Source organism: Liolophura sinensis, chromosome 12 (assembly GCF_032854445.1).
Source record: "Liolophura sinensis isolate JHLJ2023 chromosome 12, CUHK_Ljap_v2, whole genome shotgun sequence".
Lineage (NCBI taxonomy): Eukaryota > Metazoa > Mollusca > Polyplacophora > Chitonida > Chitonidae > Liolophura > Liolophura sinensis.
Window position 1 is genome coordinate 20,548,534 of NC_088306.1, and position 19,900 is coordinate 20,568,433.

A 19,900-nucleotide genomic window follows, 5' to 3' on the forward strand; every position below is an offset into this window, starting at 1 on the left:
GAGTTCGTTGTGTAACCCATACCACTGAACCTTGTTACAAATCCCAAGCATGTGCAGCATTCAAGGGAATTGACCAGTTACCAAACTAAGCAGTACTGGGTTGTATTCTACCCCAAAAAGTGAAACAGTGTTTAGGGTTTAACATCGTACTTAAGAATTTTTCAGTCATATGATGACGAAGGAATCCTTAGAGTGCATGTAATGTGCGTCATTGTTGCAGGACGGATTTCCACCGCTCTTTTATCTAGTGCTGCTTCGCTTAGATGACTCACCGGAGGCAAGTACGCTACCACGCCATGTTACTGAGCCATAATACTGATACAGGTCAACCAGTTGTTGCACTATCCTCTTCATGCTGAACGCCAAGCCAGGAAGTTACAACTCCCTCTTTTAAGGTCTTAGGTGTTACTCGACCCAGGATTGCCAAAAAATGAAGAAAATGTGGCAGAAATGGCGTATTTCATGCTGCTTCTCTCTTTCACTCCCTCCGTACAGTTCATACATTTAACACCAATCAACAGCAAGCTTAGGCCATTGCAGTTGAGCTAGATATTTCAAAGTTGCTTATGTATGATGGGGTCTTATTATTGCACAATGTATTAGTTTAAAAGTCTACTGTATATGTATTATGACATCATACTGCTGAGCTCAGATTAGAACATCATGTCACGAAACAAATATTTCCTTTTCATGGCATCTGGGTGTAAAATATTAAAAATGTAAAAATAAAAGCGATATTTATAAAATGTGAAATAATACTTATTACTGAAAGAAATTCCAATAGTTCACCTTTATATAAATCATTAAAGCGAACCTAACAGGCAAACAAACTCCAAGTTTTGTTTGTAAACAGCATTAAATTTAATATGCAATCCAAATGCATAACAAAACCCTGACATGGGCTACGACAGCATCGTGTACCAAAGGAAGATACTGTATGTCAGTATGCTTAATCCCATACTCATGAATATTTTACTTACATGATAGTGCTCAGTTTGATGAGTGGAGGAAACCAGTAAGCCCAGGCTAAACCAGCAACCTTTGACAAATTAAATGAAAACTACACTGCGCAAATAAATGAACAACGATAAAACAGATGTCAGAATAAATATTTATTGGTTTTTATGAATGAGATTAATATGTAAACACAGTACATACATATATGTATGACAGATGACACAGTTTAACCAAGTTATCCCTATCAAACATCAACATTATCTCCATGACAACAAACCATTCAATTATTATGATGAGAAAAGAAAGATGCAAAAGCTGTGTGAGGGAGTGCCTGTCGCTGTCAGTGTTGTTGTTGAGGATCACAGATCTGCAAACAAGGGCAGTAACTCCAGCAGAGCGAAGAGTTTTACTTACTCCCTGGGTTAAGACAGGCTTTGTAGACAAAGACAAAATTGTTCCATACACACACTGGGAACATTGTGAATTTACATCTGCCATTAAAACAAAAGCACAATCAATTAATTTAACTTAACAGCATGAGTAGGTGCATCCTGCACGGTGCAACAAAACTCTAGAAAGACAGACAGAATGTTGTGAATGTCAAATAGAACGCCATTTAAATCACCTGAACAACCACCCTGTTGTTCACTACACACACTTCCTGTGTCTTTGTCTGGACACATTACAGTGGGGAACTGTACAGACCCAAAAATAAATGCAATAAATGCAACAAATGCAGTCTGCAGCAACTGTGCTCAAACTGATTCTACCTATCTAGCATTTAAAATACCACATCACTCAATATCACAAAATCAACTGTTCCATATTAGGTGTGATATTAACAGATAGGATTTGACATGTTTGGAGAACAGCATCTTCTTGTAAGAATTACAGACTGCTGTGTTTGATCAACTGTAATTTTCCAGGTAACAATTAATTCAAGTTCAACAGTTGGTTCAGGTGTTAATACACTGAGTGAGTTCAAAACATGTTATTAAAAAGGGTTACCATTATTAGAAAACTACTCAGAGCATGTTCAAATCTGTACCAATCTTTGGCTTGGTTATTACATTTACGTTCACTAACTGTACATTTGCTAGACTTACATTTTACGTTTCAAATACTTTTGAACAACCACTCCCTGGTTTTAAGTACATGGCTCCTGTCAAAACTAACACAAAAATTAGGACGATACTGCATGTGCAGTGAAGTACATAAGTGAAACAGCTAGTACATGAAAATGCCCCCGCCCCCTCCCCACCGACCTAAACTGATGAGTCTTCAAAATGTATATCATAGAAACCCAAGGCTTGAACGCAGAGGGTTGTTGGCATTCATATTGGTTCTCGTAAGTGAAATTGTCAACTAAACAACCTAAGTCATCATAGCATTCTGATTTGAGAGACAATAAAAATAAGACAGCATTATGATGTAGTTTGCCTCTTGAAGTAGGATGATTGCAATCACTACAATACCTTTAATTCAGCACCTACTAGTCCAATCTGATTGTTTAACAACAACGTTATACTTTTAGTTGTAGATAAGTAAAATCTGATGTAAACATACATGTAGCTTGTCAAAATTCCTGAACTTTCTGCTGACTGGTCTGTCGTCAATTAGTTTCCACATACAAAAAATGTTAACAATGGTTTAAACATATAGATTCATGTACACATGTGTAGAGTTACTTTTTTGCACTGTGTAGAATTCACACTGAACGCATAAATCAAAATCAAAGCATATCTTCATGACTTTCTCACACTGTGATCCTAGCTTCAGTTGTGCAGTGTTGATCCGTGTTGAGCTCAATGTTAATATTCTGGCCACATTCAACAGTGCCACACGAGAAATGCAAAGTAGCCATTTGCTCAGATTCTGCATGGTCAGAATAGGTATGATCTGAATTAACAGTTTCTTATTCCTCACAGCAAGAGGAAATTGTAATATAAAACCATGTGCAGACATGTCTAGAGGCTAAACATGCTGTGCTTGTGACAGCAGTACTGCATGTTTCAATCTTTCTGATTTCAGGCTTTTTCCCTTTTTCACACAAAGCTGACCTTTCACTCGGCAAAAAAAAAAAAAAAAAACCGAAAAAAAAAACAAAACAATAAAATAGCAGAAAATCAGCTATTAAAGCAAATGCAATGATCTCATTCTTAACACAACTGTTTATATAAAATGCATGGCGAAAATAGATGTGCATGTATTATTGTTGGGTTTACCAAAAAAACATAAGTCAATCCAAGTGAATGAAACAAAAATGAACGCCTATAAGGTATTTCTATGTACACAACAGTGAATGGTAATCCACCTTCAGTCCATTTAAGAAGTCTGGGAATACCATACTCTGGCCTGGTGTTTTATACCTGGTCATATGTAACGATCAGTGTTGCCCGTCTGTATGTTCACATTGAGACTGTGGGGCTGTACCTACCTGTGGTGTACATTTCCCCTTGAGTTGGCAGATAGATGAGAAACCAAGGCCATGTTCAACTCCAGGGTGTGGCATTTAGTTAGGCATTCAACACATTGTCTTACTATGTGTCGTCATACTGTCCAGATGTTTCATTTGGCGTTCTCACAAAGGTGGGCTACCTGTATTTTCTCCAAATACCTCAGCCCAATGCAGATATGCCAATAAACCCCCTTATTCTAAGCCCATGCAACTCTGTGTAACAGCCTCATGCAAAATTGCTGGGTTACAGCTTCTGTAACCATGTCCCCTGGTGACACTGCGATTCCATCCACCTGTCTGTATGTTCGTCGGTCGTTCAGTTCAGAAGTGAGACCACTAAAGCACCATAAGCACACAGTGCACAAGATCACAGCCTATCAGCACAATAGTGTAAATTAAAATCCTCCGTCTTCTCTCTGGCGTATACTAGGACAAATGGAAGGACAGTTGGCCTTCTTGTGCCGCTGTGTTCAGCTTCTGCCTCATAATCTCCACCGAGGAATAGTCCGGCAGTTTCAGGTAGTTCACGCACGTCATCACAGACGGCAAGTAATCATCTGGGTTCTCTGATGGTTCCATTGTCTTTCGCACAACGGTCAGCGGAGGGTTCAAACTACGGAAACCTGGCAAAAGAATCAATCACAGACTTGAGAAAAAGAGAAAAGATTACTTAATGTACAGAACTTAAAAATTACTGCAAAGCCTTTCAGCTAGCGATGATTTGGTTAGTACAAAAAATACCACTGCATATAGCCAATTTACTCAGGAACACAACATGGAAAGCAAAACACACCAAGATCCAGCCCCACATTACTATTCCTCCTTTTCGCTGAAGCATGGGATAATCAAGATGAGGAGGATGTATTGATTTGTTTGACGTTTACTGTCTTCACTTATGCGATGACGGTCAGTTTCAAGGACGTGGTAGTTTTTCGGGCCGCCTGAAGCTAGTTATTGGTGAAGAAATTGAATACAGTGAAACAATCTACAACACCCATTGTGAAAATGACACATGGCCTTCTTGACTGCACATTTCAGGACAAAGACTTTTGTCTGCAAATCTGAGCATACAATATATAAAAACTAACCTCCTACAGGTAGTCTAGGTGAGCCGGTGACAAACTGGAGGAACTGCCGCTGTTCAACTGGTGTGTAGGAGCTGAGGATTTCAAACAGGTACTTGACAGCTCGGCTGTCATGGGTGTAGCCGTGGTCTGGTCGGCAGCACTCCATCAGCATCTTGACATCCCAGGTCTCCCCGACATTACCACAGAATAACTGCTCCAGCTGGGGAGGAGGAGATAAACACAAAACATGCTAAATTAAAGACTTTATATCCACTGCTAAATATGCGAAACATCCACAGACCAAGCTGCTTTTCAGACTTGATCCCAGGAAACACAAACCACATGCAACAGTACCAGACAAGAAATGCAAAGCAGCAGTTTGCTCAGACTTTTCATAGTTAGTACATATAGGATCTAAATTTTCTGTTTCCTATTCCTCACAGCAAGATGAAATTATAATATTAAACCACTGACATGTAACGTCTAGTCCAGAGGCTGAACATACTGTGGTTGTGACAGCAAGCTGCTTATCAAACTTGATCCAAGGAACCACAAAATGAATCTGGACGCAAAATTCAAAACAACAATATTTCTAACAGCTATTGTACAGAAACTAATGAACAAACAGAATGGTGAAAATCTTACAATATGCAAAACTTATTATAAACTTATTAAAACTTATTATAACTGAAAAAGTCAATATTTGGAAGAGTCATTGCATTTAACCTAAAGCCTGACAAATGGACAATCAATATTAATATCCCTAGGTTTAAATGAAGCATGGAATAACAAGTTTAAAGCCCATATCAATATTCCAACGAACTGTAAATTAAATTTCAACAACGTACAAGGTCATAATGTTGCATGTTGGTGCCGAGACAACTACCTATAACATACTACACGAGTGGCAGTTGTTTTACTGTTCTTTACGATATACAAATGTCTTACCTCTTCTGGGTAAAAGCTCTGCAGGCAGGACAACGAGAAAATAGACTCAAAACCTTCACGGAATGCTTCAAACTGTCTGGTGACGCCCTCCACCAGAGTCCAGTGGACGACCAGCTGTAACATGGGTAAAGTGACAATAATGAATATAAGATTCTGTTCACAATGCATAATATAATATACACATAAGACCAGTTTCCAAAAGACTCCTTAATTTACAGTCATACAGTGCACTGATGCTGTCTGATATACTCTGTGCATCAGCCATGATCCATCCTTGTAACTGGAAAAATCAAATGTCAGACAACAAACAGAAAATGAACACTAGTATCCTTAGCTCTATGCTCAAACTGTAATTTAACTGCATATGAAGCCAACTATCTACCTAGGGAAACAGAATATCATCTTGGCACAAGCAATGATATAATTCATACCATGACATACATGTATGTGACTGTAGAAACAATTGGAGGCCTGCATTTTACCAGTAAGTGCAGTACACAACAGCTACCTTGTTGAAGGGACTGTTTATACAATAAACATATACATGTATCCCACCCATATGACCCCTCCAGATAACTCCTTCACCCACAAGACTCACTCGAACACCATGATCTCTCACTCACCCACCAAGATAAGTCAATCACGGGAACCCATCCATTCTAATCCATGTCACATATAACGTATAACTCACCTTGAGGTACTCCTCCAGATTGTCCAGTGTCACTGTGATGTCCTTGCCCCCTTTCTTCAGCTCAACCAGAGACGTACCAGGCAGAGTGAAGTCTAGATCCAGATCCTCAACACTGGAGCCCTCCATGGTCAGGCTGGTCAGTGCCAACTGTCTGCTCTCCTCCGTCTAAACAGAACACACATAACATAATTACTAAATCCATAAACAAAACGAAAAGCCTGTAAATAAGCAGCTGTACAAGAACAATGTGTTGAACCAGAAGAGTAACAGCAGGGACCAACTGACTGACACAGGATGAAACTGCCAGGTAGATTTGTGGAACTGTTTTAATAATGAAAATATCTTAAAGATTTGCCCTTATGTTCTGCACCAGCTTGATTATTTTCTGGCTTGAAACAATCACGTCTGCTAGGAGATAAACACACAAAAGTGCAACATTCAGTCTATACTCAAATTGTGCCAAAAAGTTCAGTATTTATAATAATACTTACGGTAAATGACCTAAAGTTTCACACGAGTCTCTGTCGTTTTACTTTCGTACAGTTTCTTTACAGTTGGAACCGTCCTCCTAATGTAGAAGAGTTCCTTTTCCCCCGTTTTTGGGTGAACAAAATTTTAACTTCTTAAGCTGAAAAATGAGCTTTAAGATCGTATTATTAAGTTTGACTCTAGTTAAATTTTGGCTTTTTGAAACGGCCATTTTCTTAATTGGTTGTATAAACTGTATGCATACATGTGACTTGTCTGCCTCTATCCTCTTCTTCTGTCTGACAATCCCCTCCAGCTGACTGAAGGACTTGGCCAGGGTGGGGTCAATGTGGGTGAGGTCCCTGGCGGTCAGGCTGTGCTCCTGCCCCAACATCCACTTGTAGAACACTAGACTGAGGGGTATGTCCAACTGGTAGGCACAGAACATACACATATTACACACACTCACACACCAGAACACACACACATTACACACACTGACACACCAGAACACAAACATATTACACACACACACACACCAGAACACACACACACACTCACACACCAAAACACACACACATTACACACACAAATTACACACACTCACACATCAGAACACATTTTACAGTGTTAAGGCAGGTTTCATTAAACAGCTATTAAACTTTATTCCGGTGCACTGTTAAAACTAGTATCTCAACTTCCCATCCAAAATGTCTTGTTAAGACCCTAACGTTACAGTGAACTCTCAAACATAATGTAAGATTCTAAGGGAGCTTGTGTCATTTTAAAGCTCTTACAAGTTGAGTTCTTCTAATATTTCAGCATTCCAAAGAGTGCTTACCAAACAACGAAAATTAATAACAACAATCATAATGCTAAAATGAACCACCATCAACTTTTTCCAACAATTCGTCTCCTGATGCTGTTTGAAACTTTAAAGTCCTTCTCGGTAAACATAACAGAAATTTTGAAAATTTAGCCCTTGGTTGATACTACACTTCTCCTCACCATTCTAGAATCCATCACAGACTTTGCCATAAATTTGCCCAGGAATTTGAACTTGGACTTGGCTTTGTTGACTACAGCAGCTTTAGCATTCCTTCCAATGGGCAGTGGGAACAGGCCAAGCTCGGCGTGGATGTAGGATTTCATGGATATATCTGAAATATTATTTCAGACAATGTAAACACAACACATAGTATTTCATGCAGATAACTAAAGACATATATCCAAATGACCTAAAATTTGGTCCATGACTAAGTTGCTCATTTTTTTTCAGATTATGAGAGATGCATTGATTTTAGAGAGGTATTTGGAAGGCAGGATGATATCCTACTGGTTAAACTGTAAATTTTAGCACCAGAAGTAATAAAGCTCTTTTGTGCTTGAATTTTAGGGCATATAGGGTGAATGATCATTTTTTCCCACAATCCCACAATTTAAAGAAAAAAAAATGCCTGATTTTTTTCCTATAAAGGGTTTCTTTCATACATTTTAAAGATACAGAACCAGCCCTGACTGGCTGAGAGGGGTGATAAAATTTCCTAGATTGATCTCAGCAGCCTTCGTCAAGGCTGAATAAGCTAACAAATCCTAAAAAGCTTGGACCAGGCTTTAGCTGGACTTTTCCCTCTAATCAACAAATCAATGATTCTATATCTCTGTAAAATAGAAAAATGCATAAGGATGATCTTTGTGCTGACCTGCACTATTGTACATAGAAACCTTGACAGCTTCCCCTCGCCACATGTCCAACTCCCCACACTGAAGCTCCTTTGACACCAGGGCGTAGAACTCTAGCGTGGGACCGAGACCTGTGCCAACCTGCAAATACAACAATGTAACTGCCACTTCAGAGCATGGCAACAAATACTGTGTTTTACACAGACACTGGTGGCCCTCACTGGCTCTAAATGCTGGAGTGCTGACTTGCTGCAACTGCCAAGGTCTTGAGCAATGAGGATGTCAGCTCAAATCCAGCTCTTACTGTTCAGCTGCAGCCTTAAGTGAAATGAGCCTATTTCATTTTATTTTTAAAAAACAAAGCAGACACATTAGCAACAGCTATATACTATACATTTACCCATTTCACAGAGCTCAATTTCAGTTGACAGTGTTATTCCGACAAAATGTGACACCACTAAAACCTACCTCGTTCTCGTATTGTATTTCTAGAAGAGCCTTGGAACTCCCAATTTCGTCCATCACTTTTTCTGCTTGTTTTAAGACATCCTCTCTACTCACTAAGCGCTAAAAAATGAACATTTAAATATCATTAGGCTATTAGCAACTATAATTCTGGAAAAAAATAATAAATAATTCTAGGTTTTAATATATTTTTTAAGAAGATTAAAAATGGAACTTTACATTTTTAAAAGAGGCATTCAGAAATCTATGCTCGTTGTCTGTTTATGCTAGCATATAACAATCTGGACGATATGTGAAGTAAGACAAAAAGTGAAATACACCCGAGGATCATACCCGTCTTCTGTCCAGCCTGGGAGCCACGCGTTCGTTAGAATCACTGGCTGTCGTGTCAACTGGCGCCTCCTGCAATCGCATCATTGCGCGGTCACGATCAAACGAAGTCGCATAGAATAACAGCTGTCTTGTCTCAAACGGGAACAGGAAGGGACTGGAAAAAAGAGCAACACCTGACAGCTTAGTTTAACAAAACACTGATGCACTTCTACTCCTGCGACAGATACGGGAATTTTTATGTCCAGAGCTTGTGCACCCCCATTACCATCAAGTTGTTAATTTGTGATGAGGCAAAATACATAAACCACCACTTTTATTTAATTTTAAAGGCTATATAAACCCGCATTTCAATGCTCAACAGCTTATGATCTCAAACCTACAAATTGCCAGAGACATGCTTGTTGTTATTATACACAGACTTCCTAACAGTTTATAACTAGTTATTAGGATAAAAAATTTTTTAAAAATATCCCCGCCCTCTTTATCAAGTGTTTACATGATTCCACTAAAACTGGCATTGTAGAGTGGTTCGCTCTGTCTAATCACAGTACCCTAATTCCTCAAACTTTTCACATATAAAAGAGCAACTTTCAGTGCAATTTTTAATTTGATCTTGGAGACAAAAACTACATTGGTTGGATTGGCCAACTTCAGGGCTTCAAAGAAAGTATAATTTTTCTTCTAATATTTCAGCATTCCACAGAGTGCTTACCAAACAACGAAAATTAATAACAACAATCATAATGCTAAAATGAACCACCATCAACTTTTTCCAACAACTCGTCTCCTGATACTGTCTGAAACTTTAAAGTCCACACAGACTTATGCCTTCAGGATATGCTTAAATAACACCTTGCAAACATGCAAAAAAGCTAAAGAATTACAGTACTGTGAAAGTGTACAGTATGACTTACGCCGCTGTGGCTATCTCTGCCAGCCATGGTGGGAGGTTACCAGTCATGATAATGAGTGGATCCTGTAGCTGTCTGTTGGCCTTAGCTGAGAGCTTACTACTGACGAAGTCAGAATAGGACAGGACAGGACCCCCACTTGTTGATTGCACCTACAGGGTGTAAAGTACAGCATGGTTTACTACACAAGACAGAGCCATTAACATTTTCCTGGTGCACGTACTGAACAAATGGGAGACCCAAAGGACGAGCTACAGAGAAGGTGCAACTGACAGGAGAACACATCATTTTCTTCTGTGACGATGCAGTGCGCGTGTATTTCATATACGTTTCATGAGCACGCAAACACCGATAATTGTGATGTAATAAAAGGAAGAATGCATGAGTTCACATCTTTGGATAGTCTTGATACAGACGGGAAGGAGTTTTACGAGTTCCTCATTAAATACAAACGATTTATATTCTGAAACAAACATTAGGATTTTATTTTATTTGTTTATTTGATTGATGTTGTACACCGTACTCAAGAATATTTCACTTATATGACAGCGGCCAGCATCATGGTGGAAGGAAACTGGGCACAGCCCAGGGGGAAACCCACGGACATTAAGAATTTATTTAAAAATTTGATATGGGTTAAAAGCCATACTCCAGAATATATCATGAAGGTACACCGGCGATCAGATTAAGTATGGGCAAATGCCGAACAAAAGAAATCAACCACTCACTAATGTACCTGACCAACTTCAGATTTACCACAACTAACTAGCTAATAACCCTGAAGACCTAACTGGTCAAAAGCCAATTGTTTGTGATGAGCAAGATACTTGATCTGATTGAGCCAGGTATTTCTCCATAGAAGATATCAATATACTGTCCTCTGCTTCAATGTACCCACTTGTTAAAGAAATGTTTTCCAAGGATTATTAAGGATCAAATATTCTGTCTTTTCCAGGGCTTTCAATGACCATCCATTTAAGTACAAACCTTCATATGGAAATTAATTTAACAGTGCACTCAAGAATATTTCACTTATACGATGGTGGACCGCATTTGTGGTGGAAAGAAACCTAGCAGAGCCCAGGGGGAACCGATAACCATCCAAGGGTTGCTGGAATAGCTTCCTATGTTCAGCCAGAAATAAATGTCAACATCACAGCAATCGCACTGGTAAGAGGCTTTTGCGTCATTGTACCATGCTGATACTATCTAATAGCTTATCATCTTTGTCTTTCTTTCAGACTGCCTATAACAATGGTTTGTCTCAAAATACACCCTTCTTGAAGGACTGTCATAGTCTTGCAAACCTTTCAAGAAGATTCAAGAACATGTGCTTTCGAAGCCCAGAGGGAACAGTTTGTGAGTTTTTTTTTATGTATCTAATTTTCAACTTCTCCCTTACTTCGTAGAGTGTGTCCCAGTATCTGTTAAATGAACTCAACACTCTGAGTAATGTGATGACCTCTAAGGAGGGATCCTGCACAGTAACAAAAGCTGGTAGTTTCTCACTCAGGTAGGCATTCAGAGCTGGTATTATCACTGGGCAGCTTCCATCTGAAATAGACCAAATAAACAAAACATGACCTATGTATGGCCACTTGTATAACTGATGCCTTCTAGCTGCAAGTCAAACATTACACCAGTGCAAGTATCCGTGAAATGGTGAAATGAAGACTGGTAAATTTCATCAGGTATATCTAACAAGGGCAGGAGAGGGGGAATTTTTAAACATGGCGACAACTGCTTACATTCTTAGGTGTTACGGAACAGAAACTGACAATAGCTAATGTGAAAAAAAGGAATAAACTAAGAGCTATTTAACAAGGATAATTCTGCGAAAAATTTCACTGCTTTACAAGACCATCTGCTTTGTCAAATATTTCTTTCAGTTTAGCTTCTGTATCAAGGTCTATCTAAACAATGAAAGAATGATGTCCTCCATATCAGATCCTGTACTGACTAGCAACCTCCTGAGTGAGTGGCCCACGTTCAAAACTACAAAGCGTTTGACATGATACAGCGTGACCAATCGAGCTGTTCAGTAGTAGTCGCAGCACGATAATGGATATCACTGTACTGAAGAGAACATTTGATGGTCTATGCTCACCTGTCCACAGCTCATCTTTACGGCCTCGACTAGACGACTTGCTTGTCTTTATCTCAGATTTTGTTTTCTTTGGACTGGTTGCTAACACACTATCTTCACAATCTTGGGCTGGCCGGTACCTGTGTATAGAAAAGTAAATTTCAAGAGTAAGGAGAATGTACACAAATAGAATTGCCTCAGAAAATTTAAAAACAGGCAGTATTTATTGTCAAAAAAATACACACACTGTTAGCAAGTGAACAAAATGAACTGTATGCTGTATTACAAATATCGGGAAGAAAACTTTTTTTTCAAACAACACAAAAGATGTCCTATCTGTGACATCAGCAACATGGTATCAAAAGCTTATCTTATAACAGACAATATTAAGTGTGTAAAGCTCAGCATACAGGGGAGCGTAATAATGAATTCAACTCAATTTTACTGTTGCGTCGGGTCGCAAGCGTACATGTACACGAAAAAACAAAATAACTCAACTAAAGTCGTACTCCAGTCGCTGCATGTATTCCGTCCGGCCAATGTTAAAAACGTTTAGTCATCAACGACTGGGGCCAACTTCGTTTGACCAGTGGAGTCGCGTTTTAAGCTCTCATGTGTGCCAAGTTTAAGTGTCAAATGACATACAAAGCGGTTAATATGTTACTTAATAAGGACATAATGCAGGTTATTGATCAAATTATGTGCAAAACTACAGGTGCTAAATACGGAAAACAATATGGAACTAATCAAACGATATACAAAAAGAAAATATGATGAGTGTTACTGATCAAAAGGCACCAGATCAAATACTGACCAGATGACATGTGTTTTGACCCAGATACTGGCATGTCCAAAGGGGGATTCAGAATCTGTGTCTGTCTCGTTCCCATCTTTGTCCACCATGGAGGCAAACTGTTTTATTGCTTGGTACACAGTCATGTTGTAAGGTAGAACACGGTCCCCTATGAGAAACTCTAGCTTGTGCCGTGCTGTGCCTTGGCTGATGAAGACAGCCGTCTGAAAGAAGCACCGGATATGAACATGTGCAAGAAATAACCACAAGGTAAAAAACATATGAAAAACATATAGCATAAAAAAACAATACACACAGACAAACAATTTATTCAAACAGGGCACATACATAATCTCAACCAATGGCGACGTTCCATGAGTGACACTGCATAAATACCCATATTATCCTTACCAAAAAAACAGAAAGAGAAAAGTTTGACTGACTACAAGACTAACCGTCACATAGACCTGCTAGTAATGGGAAATTAACTTTGATAGTCAACATATGACAACCGTAGTCCATGGAAATTACAACAGAGTCAATTTTCAAACAGATCACATCTCTCACACAGCTCCCAACCATTTGAAATTTTTTTTATTTATCTTCAGAAATGAAACCTTAAAGCCACCAAATAAATATGACTGAATACATACGCTGTAAGAGCCAACAACCAAACGGCTCTAAAACAACAATCACATTTATTTCCAATTTAAATGGGGCTTCACTGGGCATCATTTTCCGGCCCAAGTGTGCCATGTCAAGCTGTTAAAGTGTTAGTCGACTCACCATGGTATCATCCGTGTCCTCATCTGTGTTTTCCTCCTCGCTCACCTCCTCGTCACCTTCCTGTTAATGACAAGTAGTTTGTCTTATTTACTGTTCATTGCATTCTTCAACACTGATGGACTGATCAAAATTACAATAAATCATGTATAATTTCAAGTAGTGCATTTCACCCAAAATTCAGTGTGTAAAAATGCAATTTCAAAAGCACACAAAGGCCTTTAAATGATACTTTTGATAAGAAATTAATAAAACTTTACAACAAGTTTTTTAAATGCAGTACTATTTTAACAACTAATTAATGTATTAACAGTAAATCCCCACAACTGCATGCAAAACTGGACAGACTTTTCACAGAATAAGTATGTGTGGACTCACCGGTCTGGTCCTACCATAGCCCCTCATCACCAGATACCTCTCTATGGCCTGCACCAGGGCCAAGGGGTCAATCTTAACAGGACCTCCCCTCCACTGACGCAGGCTGGTACACGGGGGATGACGCTGTAAGCTACACTGTAACAGATACACAGGGTACGAAATGCTAGATGCATAAAGTAAACGGTGAAAATTGGCATGGGATTGAGGGGGCTGTCAAACATTTAAAAGTTATTTACAAATGTCACCAGCTTAAAACAAGTAAGTTTGAACCTGGTCTAAACATTAATCTCATGTTAATGGCACATAAATATATTTTCTGAAGTGTTTACATTTCTTCAGAAAGAAGCACAGTTTTATTGTCAGCTCAGAAAACGGTATATGTTTGCGTACCAAATTTAAGCAAGGTTATGTACATGAATGGCAACGAAAAAAACCCTAATAATTCAATTCACTTTAATTCTGTTGTTATGTCAATAAGAAATGTGATACTCAACATTCAACTGGAAAGTGAAAGTGACAGATAATTTACCTTTAACTGGTGTGTGTTGAAAAATTTGAGAGCATTTGAGCCCCGGCCACCAGATGTTCCCCCGCCTGGTAAATCATGCACCTTCACTTGGAACTGAAACATGCAATCATTGGTTTGATTCACTATTTATAGAGTTACTGTTGTTACCTCAAAATTTATTTATTTATCTGATTGGTGTTTTATGCCGTACTCAAGAAAATTTCACTTAAAATTTTCACTTAATATGGTGGGAGGAAACCTGTATGAGCCCTAGGCAAACCCACGACCATTTGCAAGTTGCTAGTACACCTACCAATGTACAGCTAGAGAGGAAACCAGCATAAGCTGAAGCCAGCATGAGCTGAACTTGATTTCATAGTGATGTTACAAGACCACGCAAAACCTAGGCAAAACCACCAAACTTTTTTGAAGAGTTACAGACAAATCAGTGACCGCAATTTCTGGATCCACACATTTAAAGGAAGCTTCATCTAATCACTGAACAAGAAGCGCATTTCAAATCTACAAGTTTAAGTACATATACTGTCGAAAACTAAAACAAGAATAAAACTGTTTTCATGTGATATATGCTGACATGCGTACTGAGCGGCATCACTGGAACAAACAAGGTGCCCCCGAAAAGTTCAACATGTGCTGTTAAAGAATGTATAAAACAGATTCTTACCTGTTCAAGCTGGTGTAAACAACCCACCAGTTTGCTAACGAGAGGTGCAAGAGCAGGTGCAGCGGACTTGTCTCGCTCCTGAAGATGACTAACTTCCGGAGTCTGTAAAGAAAAATATGTCCTACACACACAGCACTGGCAAGCAATTGTTTTTAACATAACGGGTGGATATCGAAGATACACATGATGTAATGAGATACAAAACAGCCCAACAAAGGAGAACTTTATGTGAACACAGTAAAACTACCATCTAATTCATACAGCATCTAGCTGGTGATCTTTTACCATCTATTCTTAACTATACACTGTATTAAGTGATATTTATCTTCATTTGCTTATTTCTCTCGCCCCATTTGTGTTCTCGAAGCAAACCATTTTGACAAAGAGATAATAATTATGCTAAATAAAGTGGCAAATTTAGCCATGCATACGGCGAAGTCCTAAGATCTGCTGTTATAGATTAGAACAAAACATTTCTAACTTTTGTGTCCGTATCAGACATAACGAGCTGCACACAAAACCTGATAAACTTAAGGCCATCTGCATGACAACATCACCGAGTTTGTGCTTACGGGACAGTTCAGGAAGACGTGTAAAAACCGACGAATACAGAGATCTCGGTTGGCTTTGGTGGTGTTGGGTGTGGTCAGGTAATGGAGCAATTTGTTCACAAGGCCACTGTGGATGATTTCAAACGGCGACACATCGCTGTCTCTCATGATAGCAGCAATCTCCTCCAGCATCACTATACTATCCTCTTCCTATAATTCATATCACAAATAAAAACACGTGGAAAATTTGTTTTATTCGTAAAATTATTGAATTGAAATTTTAATAAGTCTGGTACGTAATCTTAAAGGCATACATAGCTTATCAGGTATCAATTACATCCAATGGAGAGGAAATACCAGCTTCCCTTGTGACGTTATTTACTGGCGTATTGCTTAAAGCAATAGTATACCCAAAACCTGTTCAACTATGAGATGACAGTAAGTTTTATCAATGGAGAAAACTCAAGTTTAGAGGATTAAGAGCTTAACCATGACTGAAGTACAGCTAAGTTACTATAATACTATATGCTTCACAGGTGGATCCATGAAGTGGTCTTCAACAAACGGTGAATTGGGCAGATGGCAACATGATCATCCTGGACCACATATTGCCACCATGCTTGTAAGGATAGTGAAAGCTGGCCACTTGGTAAAGTAAATAACAGGGGCCAGTTTTACCCAGCTGTCGCAATGCTGTGTTAAGCGGATTTTCCATTGTGACGTATATGTCTTCATTGTATGTTGTCATGGTAATTGCGCCCGGCAGAGTTTGCAACTGCTTTGTAGCACAGGCCCCTAGGCTAACAGAAGTCTCTTTTTAATTACGAATTTTTAACCTAAGTTGATAAGAAATCTGTCATAAATAGAATGGATGCTGAGCAGTGTGCTTACATCCAAGTTTATCTTCTCTGTGGCAGCACACAGCCTGTTCAGCACATTCAGAGCCGGGTGACTGCTACCGTGGGTCTCACTACTAAAATATTGCTCAAGGAACCGTATTGCTGAAAACAAGAAAACACAAACGTTGACAAGTGCCCAAATATGCCTAATGAACAAAAAATTTTCACTTGCACATTTTTTGTGATTCTGAGAGTCCTATTGATTGTAGAAAGGTGTTTTGAGGTTTGCTTTGAACATGGGATGATATTCTACTGCAAAATTGTAAGTTTCAGCATTGAAAATAATATTCTGTGACATTTATTTGCCTCTAAAATTCCACTTTGCCGACGAAATTTTAAGTTCTTTAGGGTAAGGTAAGGCCAATAGAGACAGGCCATCACAACTACGTGACATCTACACCTTTGATGGGCAGCAAATAAGTGGACCTGTTACTGTTGTGAAATACCATTGGCGGTGAGAAAAGATTTAAGAGAATTCATTTGTCCATGTTTGTAATTTTAGCTTGTCTAGAGCTAATCAGCTACCAAGAAATTCTAATCATTACAACGTAAGTTACAAACATAGAAAATATTGTGTCCATACCATACCCTTGACTAAGGTTTTATGCTTCGTCAACAAGCAACATTATCTTGGGCAATTAAAAAAAAGCAAGGGTTATGACAACCCCGACAGCTCACAAGTAATGACTTCAGTTCAAATGGCATGAAGATATATTTAAAACTGATAACAGCTGACCCAAACATAAAACCTTACTTTGAGGCTACATATACACCTGTGAAGTGAATGTGAACACAGCAAGGCCAAAGCATGGTAGTCTTTACAAAAACAGAAAGATCAAGTATAATGGAAACCTCTTCAAAGCAGGTTTATCAAGCCCAAGAGTTTCATGAACATATCGTAAAAACTTTGAAAACAGCTGACCCAAACAAATAAGCTTGCTCAATAATGGCTAGCTAAACACGCATATATCCCGAATTATTCAAAACGTGTAAATCCCCAAATCCTGCTCATCATTCCCACCAAGTTTTATAAAGATGATGTGAAAACTGCTAAAATATCTGACCCAAACATAACACCTTACCCTGGCCAACAAAACTCAATTTCAAAAACCTGATAATCTGTATAAAATAACAAATATACCCAATTATCTAAAATTATTTATTTCATGAAGGCTTTAAAGCATGTCCATCGTCCTCACCAAGTTTCAGCAAGATGGTGTGAATACTGTGGCAACAGCCGACCCAAACTAACAACCTTACCCTGGCCCACTAAAGTACTGGGTGAAATGGCCATGTCCAAAACCTGATATTTTGAATAAAAATACACATACACCTAATTATTTAAAATTATTTATTTGATGAGGTCTTCAGAGTGTGTCTATCATTGCCACCAAATTTCAGCAAGTTAGTGTAAAAACTGTGGCAACAGCTGACCGAAACAAAAAACCTTATCCTGGCCTTCTGTTGTACTTGCTTGGATAAAATGGCCATCCAAAATAAAAATGCATTCATCCCTAACTTATCAAAATGAGTAAATATCATAATCATGTTAGTTATTCCCACAAAATTTCATAAAAGTGATGTGAAAACTGCAAGACTAACAGACCCAATCATGAAACCTTACTCAACTGACCCAAACATAAGGCTTATTCAGACATTGAGGCTGTTGCCACTTTCACCCTACACTCACTATACCTCGCTTTACTTCCTAACGGCAAGCTACAAATGGAGTGAGTGAGTGAATGCTTGGGGTTTAACGTCGTACTCAACAATTTTTCAGTCATATGACGACGAAGGAATCATTAGGGTGCATGTACATGTACTGAGACGACTTACCGAAGGCAAGTAAGCCGCCCCACACGAGCCATTATACTGATACGGGTCAACCAGTCGTTGCACTATCCCCTTCCTGCTGAACGCCAAGCGAGGAAGTTACAACTTCCTCTTTTAAAGTCTTAGGTGTGACTCGATCAAGGATTGATCCTGGATCTACCAGTCCTGAAGCGGACGCTCTACTAACTGTGCTATCCGGGCTGGTGCTACAAATGGAGGACATAGCCAATTTCAGTTGGCCAAATACATACCTTGTTCCTTTATCCAGGTTTTTATTTTTTCTTTGTTATTCACTAGTGCAGTATTACTATTTGTTTTTGGCAGTGGAGTTTCCTAATAAAATAAGAAAACATGAACAGAATTTTAGCACAGTACAGCATCAAATGATACAACTGATCTATGTCAGTCTTCCTTTTGTTCAACGCATCATTGAATATACTATTATTATGAGTATTATTAGCCTCACACTTCAGAACCTCATGCTGATTTTCTAATAGCTGACCAGAATCGGATACCACTGTGTGGAAATTCAAACAATCAAAAAACTATAAAAATAAAAAATAGAACAATTTTCTAGGACGCTTAAAGTTATCTCAAGAGATGCAATGACTTAAATGAAGGTGGGTCATATTTTTCCTTGTTTTATCTTTACACACATCCACCTGTCTTTTTCTGTTTGAGCTTGTCTGCTTATGCTTTCAAGGTTATTTTTAAAACTCCTGTCTTCTAACGGCACATACATGTCTGTTATGTACATTTATATTCTTACGAGAAATTCTATCAACACACATCCCACTTGGACACCTCACTGATCAGTTCCTACCTTTGATGACGTTCTCTCCATTGGGGATCCCCCCAGTCTGCCCCAGCTTCGGGGATTCAGACTAGGTAAGAAAGACTTGGATGTAGCACCACTGGATTTCATATCTTTACCTGAAAGTACAGAAAAACAAAGCTATTCATCATAACCAACAATTTAGTCTTTCACATTTCAATCTAAAGATAGGAAATGCGTAAAATGAAATGTTGAAATGCTGAAACAGGTCGCACCTGAAAAAATGCAGCAAAAGTACAAAACTAATAAGCAAATTCATAGCATTTACTTTATTTCACCTAAAGTTTTATTTCTTTCAAGTGACACACTGTGTTTCTTGTGAACTTAAAACTATTATTGTAAGACACACAAAGGCATCTTCAAGTGCTAACGCACCAGGAGATTTCCCTCTCGCTATGGCACGACCAGCAAAACCCAGGCCTCCTTTCCCACTGGTGTCCACACCAGAGTCTTCCCCCTTGGATCCTTTTCTCGTTGGTCCACGCTTAGGAGGCTTCTTCCTCTTTAACACATCACTCAATCGACGACTGCTAAACACCAAAAGAAGTAATTAAACAAAATGTTTTAC

At 38.8% G+C, this 19,900-nt stretch overlaps 1 protein-coding gene across 1 annotated transcript in view; it reads right to left on the minus strand.

Annotated features, from left to right (window-relative positions):
- Positions 1–3,110: 3,110 nt before the first annotated feature.
- Positions 3,111–19,900, minus strand: part of LOC135479774 (E3 ubiquitin-protein ligase TRIP12-like) — a 48,219-nt gene continuing 31,429 nt past the window's right edge. Inside the window, exons 21-42 of the mRNA XM_064759680.1 lie at positions 19,708–19,862; positions 19,321–19,430; positions 18,749–18,830; positions 16,657–16,766; positions 15,787–15,975; positions 15,215–15,316; positions 14,551–14,643; positions 14,022–14,156; positions 13,647–13,706; positions 12,882–13,084; positions 12,089–12,207; positions 11,384–11,535; positions 9,985–10,133; positions 9,071–9,224; positions 8,741–8,839; positions 8,293–8,413; positions 7,598–7,749; positions 6,855–7,019; positions 6,122–6,286; positions 5,431–5,544; positions 4,504–4,702; positions 3,111–4,038 (exon numbers count right to left, since the gene is read on the minus strand). Coding sequence (XP_064615750.1) covers positions 3,842–4,038; positions 4,504–4,702; positions 5,431–5,544; positions 6,122–6,286; positions 6,855–7,019; positions 7,598–7,749; positions 8,293–8,413; positions 8,741–8,839; positions 9,071–9,224; positions 9,985–10,133; positions 11,384–11,535; positions 12,089–12,207; positions 12,882–13,084; positions 13,647–13,706; positions 14,022–14,156; positions 14,551–14,643; positions 15,215–15,316; positions 15,787–15,975; positions 16,657–16,766; positions 18,749–18,830; positions 19,321–19,430; positions 19,708–19,862 — 3,025 coding nt within the window. The 3' untranslated portion in view covers positions 3,111–3,841. The remainder of the gene's footprint in view (positions 4,039–4,503; positions 4,703–5,430; positions 5,545–6,121; positions 6,287–6,854; positions 7,020–7,597; positions 7,750–8,292; positions 8,414–8,740; positions 8,840–9,070; positions 9,225–9,984; positions 10,134–11,383; positions 11,536–12,088; positions 12,208–12,881; positions 13,085–13,646; positions 13,707–14,021; positions 14,157–14,550; positions 14,644–15,214; positions 15,317–15,786; positions 15,976–16,656; positions 16,767–18,748; positions 18,831–19,320; positions 19,431–19,707; positions 19,863–19,900) is intronic.